The 14,256-nt window shown below is 33.8% G+C and overlaps 1 protein-coding gene across 5 annotated transcripts in view; it reads left to right on the forward strand.

Annotated features, from left to right (window-relative positions):
* IPO11 (importin 11) overlaps window positions 1–14,256 on the forward strand; it is a 194,632-nt gene that overhangs the window by 56,858 nt on the left and 123,518 nt on the right. For all 5 annotated transcript variants that reach the window (XR_003612426.2, XM_028123860.2, XM_028123863.2 and 2 more), the window contains 8 exons: window positions 2,859–2,907; window positions 4,348–4,418; window positions 6,563–6,755; window positions 7,415–7,567; window positions 8,970–9,013; window positions 10,915–11,005; window positions 13,202–13,249; window positions 14,044–14,149. Coding sequence is in view for 4 of the 5 variants with exons in the window: in XM_028123860.2 (XP_027979661.1) it covers window positions 2,859–2,907; window positions 4,348–4,418; window positions 6,563–6,755; window positions 7,415–7,567; window positions 8,970–9,013; window positions 10,915–11,005; window positions 13,202–13,249; window positions 14,044–14,149 (755 nt within the window). In the remaining variant the exon portion in view is untranslated. The remainder of the gene's footprint in view (window positions 1–2,858; window positions 2,908–4,347; window positions 4,419–6,562; window positions 6,756–7,414; window positions 7,568–8,969; window positions 9,014–10,914; window positions 11,006–13,201; window positions 13,250–14,043; window positions 14,150–14,256) is intronic.

Raw genomic sequence — 14,256 nt, forward strand, 5'->3', positions numbered from 1 at the left:
TGCCAATAGTAAATGCTCAGTAGTTATTTGTAAAATGAATGAATATGTGATAGAGTAGAAACAGTAGGTCAGGGGCGCCTGGGTGGCTCAGTCGTTAAGCGTCTGCCTTCGGCTCGGGTTGTGATCCCAGGGTCCTGGGATCAAGCCCCGCATCAGGCTCCTTGCTCAGCGGGAAGCCTGCTTCTCCCTCTCCCACTCCCCCTGCTTGTGTTCCCTCTCTTGCTGTCTCTCTCTCTCTCTCTCTCTCTGTCAAATAAATAAATAAACCTTAAAAAAAAAAACAGGTCAGAAGGCTCAGTAATTATTTTTATATTATGTATATGTGTATATATACACATGTATATATCATATATGTATATATATATTATGTATATATCATATATATCATATATATATGATATATATATCATATGCAGTATGATAATATAAAATTATGTAACTAAAATATTGTGTTCATCGGTGTTTTGTTTTTTTAGTAAAAATAAATTGATTTGAATCACATTCCTAAAAAGTGGAATAGTGGTTTTCAGTGGAAACTGTCAATGTTCTGTGAGCTTTTGGCTTTCCCTTGAGAGTCTTTCTTCTGTCTACTGAAACTGTATGTCCACTTTTACTCAGTTAAAATGCTGTTTTGTAGCAGTTAAGGTATATTGACTTGTTGGAAACAAAATAGAATTTTAACAAGTTAAGAGCGGTTTTTCAGGTAACATAAAGATCTTAAAAATAACATGGAACTTAAAAGATGTTTTAGAAGCGCTGTATGATAATGGTGAGATTTTGGTTTCTGGAGGCAAATAGATTTGGATTTGAATCTTGACTTGGCCTTTTCCTGATAGCGTGGCCTCCAGCTGTTTACTTACCTACCCTCATACTCAGTTTCTTTCTTTTTTTTTTTTGTCTATAATATGAAGATGAAATAATAGTATACCTACCTCATTGGATGTTGTGAGGATTAAGGGAGATAATGATTTTTTGTAAATTGTTCAGCTAATTAAAGTGCTCTATAAATGACCATTTAATGGTTAATTTGAGTTATTGTGTAATTATATAACATAATCATAAACTGTAACTTAGTTTATTTGGCCTGCAGATTAGTTAGCTGTCTATAATTTTGTAAATTCTTGATTCTCTTGAATCAAGAATTCAATCATTTAGCTTACTAAATTTGATGACTTTTATAATTTTCTACTTTCTTCGGAGAACCCCGATTGATAAACTAGTATTATTTAAAAGAAATAGAGTAAAATTCTTTCTACGTTGTCATTACTTTTTTTTTTCAAGATTTTATTTGATAGATAGACACATAGTGAGAGAGGGAACACAAGCAGGGGGAGTGGGTGAGGGAGAAGCCGGCTTCCTGCTGAGCAGGGAGCCCGATGTGGGGCTCGATCACAGAACCCTGGGATCATGACCTGAACTGAAGGCAGACGCTTAACGACTGAGCCACCCAGGCGCCCCTACGTTGTCCTTTCTTTAAGGGACCATTGGACTACTGTATAAATTTAAAATACATATAGGATCTCAATGATCTTATTCTTCCTATAATGAAACATTTTGCTCTTTCATCATCCTAGGAATTATTTTTTTGTTAGTTATCATTACTTTTCAGTTATTCTCAACTGTGGTTAAAAAGACTGAAATAGTGTCAAATGTAAGATGATGGAATTGCCAGAAGGTTGAAGTAGTAGTGAAACTGTCATCTTTCAGTTTCTTTATTGGGTTGTGCACTGTATTCCATCATCTTTAAGAAGGAATAAAGAAGACTGGAAGCACTATCATTTTTATTCTACTTTCAGCTTTTGTTTAACACACTGAAAATTCAGAACTCTTCATTTTCTGCCCTAAATGGCAGAGAAGAAAATTGACGAGAGGAAGAGATTTCATAATTTTTATCTGAATCAGAAGATGGATGCTCTCAGACAGACTGAGAGCAGCATTCTAGGCCCTGATAATGATGGTGAAATTGTCTAAGTGAAATCTATTTCTGAGTCATCAGATGATGATATCCTAGTTGAATTGTCTCAAACTCAAGAATGGATGAGTGGACAACATATGCCTAAGGACAAAGAGGAAATAACACTATTCTAGTTAGTCATTCATCAGGATGGCCTTCACCATGTAGTTATTTTGTGCAAAAACCTGGACTATCGTATTTGTTGAAAGAGCATGTGACATCTTTTATACACCAAAATTTTTTGATTGAAAAAGTCTGTGATGTTTAAATTTTTAAAAATTTTAATTAGTTTTTCACTATCCCTTTATAGCTGTAAAATTTTTATAACGTTTCTTAAAATATGTATTAACAACTAAGGGTTGTTTAGATTTTTACCAGATCATAATTGATGACACTTGTTTTCTCTTTTATCTGAAGCTAATAAATTTAATACTTGGGCTTGAGAACTTCTACTTTAAATAATTAGTACCATTTATTCATATACTGAGTACTTATTATTCTCAAATACTGTTCCTGGATTCTGGGATAGAGTAATAAACATAGTAAATTTCTGGCTCTTAGGGAGTATACATTCTAGTGGGAGCAGACAGATAATAGACAGTATGCCAGGGGATTATAAGAGCTGGGAAGAAGAAAATCAGTGAGGAGAATAGAGATTATTTAGTTAAACAGAATGCTTAAATAATGTTTTATTTATTGCAAAGTGATTTAGGTAACTGAAATGAAACATTGAAGAGATGAAATACTGTATTTTCTAACGGAAGATTTGTTAATAATAGTATTTTTTATTTTCTCATTTTAACTTTTTAAAATGATGTGATAGATACATTTTAGTATTTTTGAAAAAGTATAAGGGAGCTGTTTACAACAATAAATTGAGACCTTAAAAAAACTTTTTTTCTAGGGTTTTTTACATGGAATATTTGACCGTCTGAAGCAATTTCTGGAATGCAGTAAGTACTCCTTTGACAGTAGATTTTACTTGTAGAATCCTTATTCATAGCTTGTGCTCTGCTTGCGTATCTGAAGAGGCTAACCTCTTGCATCTTGATCATCAATCCTCTGAGGTTGCATTGGGAGCTCACTTTGTCTTCATACACCTGTCTTGTCCTGAGTATTGCGGAAACTTTTTTTAATCTGTTTTGTGTCCTGTTTCTCTGTAGATATTTTTACTGCTGCTGCTCTTTTCCATGCATATATCCACAGTAGTCATGTATTTAATGCTCATTAAATGCTCATTAAATTTAATGCTCATCATTTCCTGCACCACATGCTCCTTAGACTTTGTATAGGTTCTGTCTTTTTTAGTTCATTTTACATGTGGGTATGATATAAATTACCTTAAATGGTACTTTAATTTTGTAAATCCCTTGTATATTAATCTTCACTGGCTTATCTTTAGGGCCCTCTCTCATCCACTGCACACAAGAAAATTTAGCATTTATATTTGTGTTATATTATACTCATGGTCTGTTTGTTATCCTTTTCCCTGTGATTGTAAGCAGCTTTACTCAACATACACACCTACAAACACAGAATATACACACATGTGCTTGCATGTGCACATACACATGTGTACATCCTGTGTGTGTTTGTGTACATTTACGTGCATGTGTCCTTGGGGACTTAATAGTCTGAGAAGATATTTTACTGAACTCATTTTTAGGGAGTTGCTGATTGTTTCATGTCAGTCGTTTTCAGCTTAGTAAAAACAATGTTGAGTCTTTTGCCAGGCACTGTTCTGGGTACTGTACATGCAAAGATGAATAAGACAACTTATATTAGGTATTTTACTTTTATGAAAATGGTCCTTTTCTCTGGTTACCCTGTGGAGAAGCAAAGGGAAGAATAGGAGTCCTCCCAGGAGAGGAGAATGATGTAAATGATGAGATGATTCAGAAGAGTATGATTATAGAGAGTAGTTGATGGGCTGGTGGACACTATTCTGAATGTACAAAATTAATTAATTATGCCAGGGAAATTATCTGAAGAAAATGGTCAGAAAATGCAGGAAAAATAATGAGTATGTTATACTCTTTGAATGCTTTGTTTTTACCTCTTTTGCTTGTAAATTTCAACTATGACTAATTTAGATTTTGAAAATGTGATTGGTAATTCATGGATAAAATTGCTACTTCCCTTTTACTTGAACATGAGCTCAGTTTGTATTTGAGGATTAATTTTGTGAAACATGGTACTGGGGATTACTTTGTTAAGTGTAAATCTTTTAAAAAACTTGATTAATTTTTTAGAGTTGGGAAAGCACAGTAATGAATTTATAATGCAAAATGTACAAAATTATATTTTTTTGTGAAAAGTTTTGTCATTGTTTTGATTGTGAATTAATGGAGTATTATAAACTTGTACTAATATTTGAATTGTATTTTTAACAGGTAGAAATATAGGTACAGATAACATATGTAGAGATAGATTGGAAAAGACCATCATTCTTTTTACTAAAGTGGTAAGTTTTCTTATTTTAAGTATGTTTTCTTAAATAAAATACACATACTCAGATTTAAGAAGGAGAATGGTGTGAGCGTACATTCTTTGAAGTAATTTATTTTCTGACTGTTTATAGCAAAGTTAAAAAAAACTGTATTTTGAAGTATTTAGCATGCATGTAATAATTAAATTTATATGCCATATATCAGTTATAAGTCACTTTATTGTAAAAAAAAAAAAAATCCTAATGTTAGAGACGTTTATTCCTCTGAAGTTTCTTATTCTCAAGCCTACTGGCTAAAAGCAGAGATAAAGAAGGTACCAGTTGCAGCTGAGCAGGAACTAGGTCATATGTAACAGGCAGTGTAATATCAGGAAGTCACTGTATTCAGAATGACAGATTATCATCGTCAATATGAAACATCTTTTGAATAGAATTATATGGGTGCACTTGTGCTAGGCAATGTGTATAAATTTCTGTTCAAACAAAGTTTTATAGAGACTGATTTTTATGAAATTTTGGCCTGGGGATGGTTGAGAGAAGTACCTAGAGTTGGGAAGACCTGGTTTGAGGACTGCATTGTGCTAAAACCGGTCGTTGAAGACAGGTAGCTGTATCTATTGTAGCCTAGTTTCCCTTTTTTTCCTGAAGCTTCATTAATAGGATTAAGGTCTGTTCCCCTGGGAGTGGAGAAAAGGAATAGAGATGAGCTCTTCTTATGTCTTTGGTTAAGTTGCAGTACCTTTAGTTTCAATTCTTCTTATTTCCCACAGTTAGGTTCTAAATAGCCTCAACAGCAAAAGCCTACCTAATCTTCCAAGAGCCAGCAGGAAATTGACTCAGGTATTTTAAGTTAAAAACCAAAAAAACACAAAGCAAAGTAAAATGCCATGATGTGGTTAGTCAGTGGATCTGTGCAGTGTTCATAAATAATTTCATTTATGAAATTCACATTTATAATGTCTGGCTTTATTAAAGCTTTACAAATTGGAACATTTCAAACATATTCGAGTCCCCTTGAGGTCATCACTTAGCTTCAGGAATTATCAACATATGCTGAAAGTTTGCTGTTTTATCTGGATACTTCCTCTCCCTCCCCTCCTTGCTGGTTTTTAAAAAGCAAATCTCAGATATCCTATTAGTATTATCTATAAATATTTGAATATATATCTTTAAGTGATTAGGGGTTTAAAGTAACCAATCTAACACATTTAAAAAGTAGGAGTGACTTTCTATTATCCTCTGTTTAGCCAGTTTTTAGATTTTTCTCAATTTTTATAGTTGTTTTGTTAGAATTGGGATTTAGTAGTGTCAGTTCTCTCTTTTTGTTGTTGTTGCTATCTGTCGAGATAATAGATAATTTCCTTCTAGGGTTTTTCCTGTTTGCATTTGGCTCTCTCCATCCTGTTGTGTTACTTACCATGTTCCTTTGTCTCTATACCCTTCCTCTTCCCATATCTCTTACAAATTTGTAGTTAGATATAGAGGCTTGATCATATTCAGACTTTATTTTGTGGAGGAGGGCAAGGATGGCAAGAGTGCTTTACAAGAGTATTGTGTATTTTGTATTGCATCACATCAGGAGATACAGTGTCTGTCTTCAGTGCTGAGGGAGAGCTATCCATTATAAAGTTCCTCAGCAGCCTTTCCCTGTTGATTATTTTAGAAGCTGTTAATGATCATGCCTACATCTGTTGTTCGATAAGGGGTTACAGAATGATGGCATTCTATTATTTTGTTGGCGTTTATTAGCCAGAATTCTTTCGTAAAGAGGAAATCTACCTCATCAACTGATAATTGAAATGTGGTTTCACTTTTTGCCTTTATTACTTTTTAAAGTCCTGTCTTTTGTATACACACTTTCTGTTTCAGATTTACCCATTGTTACTGAATTAAGTATGAAGTGAGTCTATTTTGGACCCTGGACTAGAAATAATAGAAATTTCTTGTCATGAGATACAATCTGACATAACCCACATTATAGGATGTATCCCATGAAATCAGTTGCACGTGTATTACATAGAAAACTACACGTATGTAGATTCTCCACCAAGGTTCAAGTCTTGCCAGATGTATATTAGCAAACTTATAAGATGTACGTATGGATGATTATATTCCTATATGAACTTGGAGAAAATACATTTTAATTTTTTTCTTTATAGCTTTTGGACTTCTTGGATCAGCATCCGTTTTCATTTACTCCTCTAATTCAGAGATCACTGGAATTTTCTGTAAGCTATGTATTTACGGAAGTTGGTGAAGGCGTTACGTTCGAACGATTCATTGTTCAATGCATGAATCTTATTAAGATGATTGTTAAAAATTATGCTTATAAGCCATCCAAAAATTTTGAAGGTAATGCCTTACTGGCAGGTTTTTCTCCCATTATTTCAAATGTGAAGTAATTGCTATTTTTATGTATTTGAAATTCACTTATTTAAGTGTGAAAAATAAAATGTTGCTTGGACATGAAATAGAGATAAGGATTAGAGACTTTAATATGTGAGTGCCAGCTTTAAAAGCCATATAATGCATTTAGTAAACTATCTTTTGTAGCACAATAAAAGGTCAGTTGAAGCCTTGGGACTTGAAGAATTAAGTACTCCAATAACCACTGCAGTACATGTTGTAAGCTGAATTTATTTGTACAATTAAAATTTTTCTCTGACTTTAGTGAGGTTACTTCTAGACATTGGATTGCATTCAAGTGCATGTATACCAAGGTGAATGAGGAGTTCTTGTAGGAGAGAGAAAGACATATGTATCTAAGTCACTCCAATATGGTGTGATAATATAGCATAGGGATGTACAGGCTGTAGTGGGAGGACAGCGGCAAGACTGATGTGTGTGGTGTGAATAAAGAAATTTCTTTGAAATTTGCCCTTAAGAAAAATGAGAATTTATACACCACTTTATCTTCTCCCTCAAGAGTGTATTTTTAAATTTATTGAAGTTACGTAATCCAACTTTGGTAGAATCTTTGTATGATTAACTTGGAAATTTTATTTTTCTAGATAGCAGCCCTGAAACTCTAGAAGCTCATAAGATTAAGATGGCATTCTTCACATATCCCACTTTGACAGAGATATGTAGAAGATTAGTCTCTCATTATTTTCTGCTAACTGAAGAGGAACTGACAATGTGGGAAGAAGACCCAGAAGGCTTTAGTAAGAATCAGTTTTTCAGTTTCACCTGGCTTTTCTCCTCCTTCCCTAAATACGTATCATCTATTTGAATGATAGGCATAACAACATTGTGTTTTAATATAGCACTTCTGATCTGAGAATCTTGGCTTTTAAAAGTTTGTTATCTGTTAGAACAAATTGAGAAGCAGAAAATGAATGATTTTTTCAAATATGTGGAATTTTCTCCAGAAAGATACCTTTAAAAATGTTTAGATGTTCCTATGAACATATGATATAGTTTAAAACAAAAGTATAAAATAAACTACCTGTCTCTGTTATCAGGTCAGTTTGTACTTTGTGATTCATTCCATCTTATTTTTTATTAGTAGACATTTTTATTTCAAAAAGAAATTTGGAAAATTACTGAATTGCTGAATAGATCACCTACTTAAATTTTAATTTTAAGATGAATTTTTTGATGATTAAAATGTTTTTCTGGGAGATCTTTTTTACATTTGAATTTTAATAATAGAATAAAAGTAGCAACGTCCTTGCTACAGAAAATCAAGAAATTATGTGTCTAGTAAAGTACCTTTGTGTGAATAAAGTGCGTGTGTGCAAATTACTTAAGCCGTCCTCAGACATAGGCTAGATGTTAGGCTCTCCTCATCCCTTTGACTGGGTGACTTTGTGTAGTTCTGTTCATATATTTCCTAAGATTTTAAGAATGCCTCAGATATTTTGGAAGACTTGTCGTCTCCCTCTTTTTGTTATTTAAAAATACTTTTAGTTCATTTAGGAAATACAGCATTACACTATATGTATCCTATTTTGTTTTTGCTTTTTCTCTTAGCTAAAATCTTAAGTTTCATATTGCTTTCTTTATGCAGTGGATGTAATAGTATGCACCTGATCTTAGCCAAAAGGCCGAGAAGTGATAGTGGATGTAATAGTATAATATGAAACACTGAATTCCTAGATTTGTAAAAGTCCCTGAAGTATTTTACTTTTTAAAAAAATTTAAATATAGAACATTTCTGAAAATGTTCCTAATTATTTTAACTTATAAAACATTATATTGAAATCATATAATCTCAGGATTATAGTTATATTTGAGTGCCTACTGTGTGCAAGTCAGGTGATAATTACTTACTCTGGAAGTGACAAAGCCCTTTGAGCTTTCCTCCATAGAGAATTTTTAATGAAAGTGAGAATGCTTATGTGAGCACTTGATGGGAGACTCCCATACACAGATGTGATCTATAGTGTATTGTAAAGAGATCTGTGTAAAGCCTTGTGTTCCCAAGGATTTGCTTTCAGTGTTATGTTTAAAACCATTCATGGAAATAGACTGACATTATTTAAAATCTTTGTATTCCAAAATGAGACTTTGGAAACACCATTATTGCATGGTGAGCATCATTTGTTATATTTTTAATTGCAGCAGTGGAAGAAACAGGAGGAGATTCTTGGAAATACAGTTTGAGGGTAAGTATTGATTGAAAAAAAATTGATAGGGAAATGCTTAATGCTTCTATAACTCTTAGTAGAGAATGATATTTTGTTGAAGATTCCAAGCATTAAACCAGACAAATAGGAAACTATAATTGTAGGAATCTGTATCTGAGAAGAAAGTACTTAATTAAATTATGAACTTTAACCTAAATTTTTGTTGTTCAGTTCGGGGTTTGCAAACTGAATTTTTCTGCATTTTGCAGTCACATTGATGGAAAAGTAATTGTCAATGCAGAAATAGGAAATGTTTTTGAAAATGAAAACTACTTCTCTTTGGCTAGAATGATTCCCACCCCACCCCCCGCAAAGTATTTCAGTAATTTTGAGGCTTTTTTTGATACGTTATTTCTTGTACCACCAAATGTGATTCTCAGAGACCAGCCCACTGCTTTTAATTTTAGAATGCTTGCTTTCTTGCTTGCTTTCTTTTTTTTTTTTTTTAGATTTTATTTATTTGTTTGACAGAGAGAGACAAAGCGAGAGAGGGAACACAAGCAGGGGGAGTGGGAGAGGGGGGAGAAGCAGGCTTGCCGCGGAGCGGGGAGCCTGATGCAGGGCTAGATCCTAGGACCTGGGATCATGACCTGAGCCGAAGGCAGACACTTAACAACTGAGCCACCTAGGCGCCCCTTTAGAATGCTTTCTAGAATGCTTTTCTAAGCGCACATTTTTTTGATACGGCCGACATTTGAGGAAAATTAATCAAATGTAGTCTTTTAACTATTTTTTTGTGTGAAAAGTTGCATTTACATAATTTACACTATTATTATTTTTTCTAAGAATGTAAATGTTTTTAGTTTTGTAAGCTTACATAGAAAACCAGAGAGTTAATTAGAGAAATTATTAGTGCTTTAAATTTTTTAAAAAAATTAACTGCTTTAATTTTTAAAATCTTTGTTCTGTGGAAAATTTCAAACATATTAAAAAATAGAGTAATATCATGAGCCCTTGTATATTCCAAAACCCACGTTTATCAGTTACTGACTCATGGCTAATCTTATTTCATATGAGTACCTCCCAACCCCAACTTGGATTATTTTGAAGCAAGTGTTTGAGGTGACGTATCATTTCATCTATACATATTTCAGTATGTGTGTAAGATTTGTTTTAAAACATAAAGCATGGTACCTTCAAAATTTATAATTCCTTTGTATTAATGTGATGGTTTGGTACTTTTAAGAACCAAAATGAATCATTCTTATTATGTAGCTAACACTGACTTCTGTTACTGTTTGTGTCTGTTAAAAGAAATACTATTCGGGTGGCGGGAAGGATGGGGTGGCTAGGTGATGGACATGGAGGGGTGTGTGTGCTATGGTGAGAGCTGTGAATTGTGTAAGACTCATGAATCACAGACCTGTACCCCCGAAACAAATAATACATTATATGTTAATTGAAAATAAATAAATAAATACTGTTCTCTGTGGTGAATTGAATTCCTGAGTTGCAGTTGTTACTTATTGTGTCATTGCTAAGAAAAATACATAATTTTTAACAAATTAGTTCCTGCATAGTCATTTATAGTACTGAATCTGCAAATGGATGTGGCTTTAGATTGCCTTTTTTTTAATTTAAAGAACTGTTAATTAAAAATAAGTTATTTTCTCTCTGGAGTTTTACTTTTTGAATGCCTGATGCCAAATGATTGAAATAGTAAAATATACTTTCTGTGTGTTAGGAATCGAATTATAATTTGATTTTCTTTCCCAGTGTATCTACAACATTTGTAATCTACTTTATGTAAAAACATCAAGAATTGGAAACATTTTTGGAGTTTTATGATTTTAAGAATGAGTATTCTTTGCTGTATTGTAGAATCGATCAGTACAATATATCATTGTTTTCACTAGAAAACTGGTTTCTTTCCTCTCCAGCCTTGCACTGAAGTACTATTTATAGATATATTCCATGAATATAATCAGACTCTTACTCCTGTACTTCTAGAAATGATGCAGACACTTCAAGGTGAAGTATATTTTATGATACTTAATGAATTCATGTTCAGTTAAAATAGTTTTGAGTGCCTGCTTCCTATGTGCAATGCATTTTTTCCTGCACCATGTAATAGATGAGAATCTGAGGAAGACCTGAATGTGTTCTTTTCTGAAGGGTTAGCTTTCAGGGTAGAGAACAAGAATGGGCAACTGACAAAGGCGGCCTTGAGATAGGCATTGAACATGATAGTTGGATTTTGCTCTCGTAAGCATACCAGCAGCATAAGCAAAATAGTAGGCCGTCAGGTATATTGCGTGGAGAAGTGGTCTACCTGGAGTGTGTTGTGAAAGTAGTGGGAGAAAAGCTCAAAATGACAAATGTTAGGCTCAGGATGGTGGCAGTGGGAATGGAAAGAAGATAATGAATTTAAGAGAGAGAATGATGGTGTGAACTTTCTGGTACTTGATTGCTAATTGCAGATTGTGCATCAGTAATATCAACTGAATTTATCATTTCTGACTTTTCTGCTATATTGTAAAATCCAGGAAGAGGGGCAGTGGTCACATCTGTTTTGTTCACACATTATTCCCAGTGTCTGGTACTCTCAGTAACTGTTTGTTGATTGACTTTTGGTGACTGACTGACTGTGCTGGGCAAGGGAGAGTGACGGACATGATCCTGAACTTGGGTCTTAATGACAGGGAGGCTGTTAGTAGTAGTGGTTGGAGATAGAGTTTTACTTTTAGAGTGTGTGTGTAAAGGGCCTTGGGAGACAAAAGCAACTTCAAGGAGAGAACCCAAGATTTTCACCTTCAGGCATATGAAAAGATGAAGGTCCTGCAGAAAAGCCAGGTCACAAATTCTTGCAGAGGTGTGAGGAGCAATATGGGAGTGAATCCTGGGGAGAAGAGCACATTATTAGAAGTGTCCAGTGATGGAAGAGGCAGAAGGCCAGGGAAACTTCTGGGACAATGGATTATTTGAAATGTTGGGGCAGAAATTACATAGTAAGGGACCAGGGATTGAGCAGGTGATGATATAAGAAAATAATAGCAAGAGCAGCCTCTGTTGTAGGGCAGGAGATGCCTGATCTTGTTTGTGGTAGTGAGCGGGCAGCTCACTTTTCAGGCTTTTGTTCTCTGAAAAACCTAAAGCGTGTTCTTAAATTATAAACCAAGGGAAACAACTGTCAGGTTTTACTTTGTTCATCTGTGAAGATAATTTTAGTGTTACTTGTATTTTCATATGGATTGATTTCTAAGTTACAGTTATTTACTAATTTCTTAATATAGGATTACTGATTCTTAAAGTTGGTTATATTTGTACTGCTTCAGTTACTTTTCCTTTTAAGCTTAGAGCATCATTTCCATTTTCTTCTATTTATTATTATTTTTTTAAACCACTGTAGAAAAGTGGATAAGCTATTTAGGTTACACTCTGATAAGTTGTGTGGTGGTAAGGATTTCAGTGGTTTCAGAGTTTAGTTATCTTTCCAGTTGTGGAGCAGTTGGCTTATTTAGGGCTGTACTTATTCCAGCTTCTTCAAGTAGAGAGCTTAAAAATTCACAGCAGAAGAATGCTTTGATAAACTTGCTAGAAATCTTTCTATTCTAGAGAAATAGACTTACGAAGGAAACTGTATTTTTCATGGCTTAACCATGACACTCTCCTTTCTGGACAGTGGTAGGAGACTGCCAACTTTTTATTCAGAAGTTTCCACCTGACATGATGGCTCTCACTTTCTCTCTGCACTTTTTCTTTTGTTCCCATCCTTTAATGTACTGTCATGACCTGGTTTGTTTATTATGTTTAGAGCTTCTTGTGTGAATGGCCCTTGCTTTTTCTTTTTTGTTGGTTTGTTTTTCTTTTGAGGGATACATCTTTTTATTTTTTCTTTTAAGTGTTCTCTTTTAAATCCGGGTGTATAAGGTATTATACACTAGTTAGCAATCTGTGGCATGTATTTGTTTGGATTGTGGCTTGATGTGACATTTTTCAAATATGTTATAATGATTTTTAAAATTGTAATATGGCTTTACATTTTGTACCTGTGCTCTCTAATGGTGATGATAACAAAATCTAGACTTTCCCTTTATACCTATATGTATATTTAATGTCATGAAATTTATTATGCTAAACTGAAATGATAAATTAGTAAATTGAGTTGAAATAAAATATCTTTTAAAAACTAGTTTTATTTACTTTTGCTGATACTTATGTTTTCAGGACCCACTAATGTGGAAGATATGAATGCACTATTAATCAAAGATGCTGGTATGTTAAACTAAACCGATTTAGAAATATTACTTCTTCAGTAATGTTTGGGATGTCTGCTTTGTGGCAGGTGTTAGGCTGGAAGATTGGGATACAGGGATACCTAAAATATAGGAACTGTCTGGTGGGGAGATAGCTAAGTAAGCAGACAATTGGTTATAGCATAGTACCAGTGATTAATGTTGAAGTAGATGGCAATTAGGTAGTCCATTGGAAAACCACAAGGTAGTATGGGTGTGCGTAGGGAAAGGCTCCTAAAGAAGTATAATGTGAGAACACCAGGATCAGTGGGAGTTAACAAGGGGAGGGGCTATGTGAGAAGAGAGTTCCACGCAGAGGGAGCAGTATGTACAAAAATTTGAAGGGAAGAGGAGCAAGCACAATTAAGTTTTGAACTGGGAGTAGCTTGGTTTAATTGGAACATAGAGTGTAAAGGGTTGTGGTGAGAGATGAGGCTGGAGAGAGGTAGGTAAAGACCAGATCATAAAATATTGTGTCCATTTAGAAGCAGATGTTATTTTATAATTTTTATAATTTGACTCAAATATGTTTAAATGAATGTAGCTTTCTGTTTGAAAGCACTAAGGAGTATTTAGGAAAAAGTGTAAAGTAAAATAACGAATCTACAGTGTCTGTTTAAATAATGTCTTTGATTAACATTGTAAATTTCTCTTTATTAGCATATTACTTACATGTTTTAAAGTAGTCCCTAAGGATTAGTTTCTTATATAAGACACTTAACATTGGGCCCAGCATCTGAAATTTAAATTTTTTTTCTCAAATCTTCTTTGTAGTGTATAATGCTGTTGGATTAGCGGCTTATGAGCTGTTTGACAGTGTTGATTTTGATCAGTGGTTTAAAAACCAACTTCTTCCAGAATTACAAGTCATTCATAATAGGCAAGTATGAAACTTTATGTTAATAATACACTTAATTTACCTTATTAATTTTGTGATGAAGATAGGAAGGCATTAAAATTGCTTAAAAATTTTAAAAAGTTATAGTA

This window comes from Eumetopias jubatus, unplaced genomic scaffold (assembly GCF_037043125.1).
Source record: "Eumetopias jubatus isolate StellerSeaLion01/CBP00866 unplaced genomic scaffold, mEumJub1_p1.0 scaffold_5, whole genome shotgun sequence".
Taxonomy (NCBI): Eukaryota; Metazoa; Chordata; class Mammalia; order Carnivora; family Otariidae; genus Eumetopias; species Eumetopias jubatus.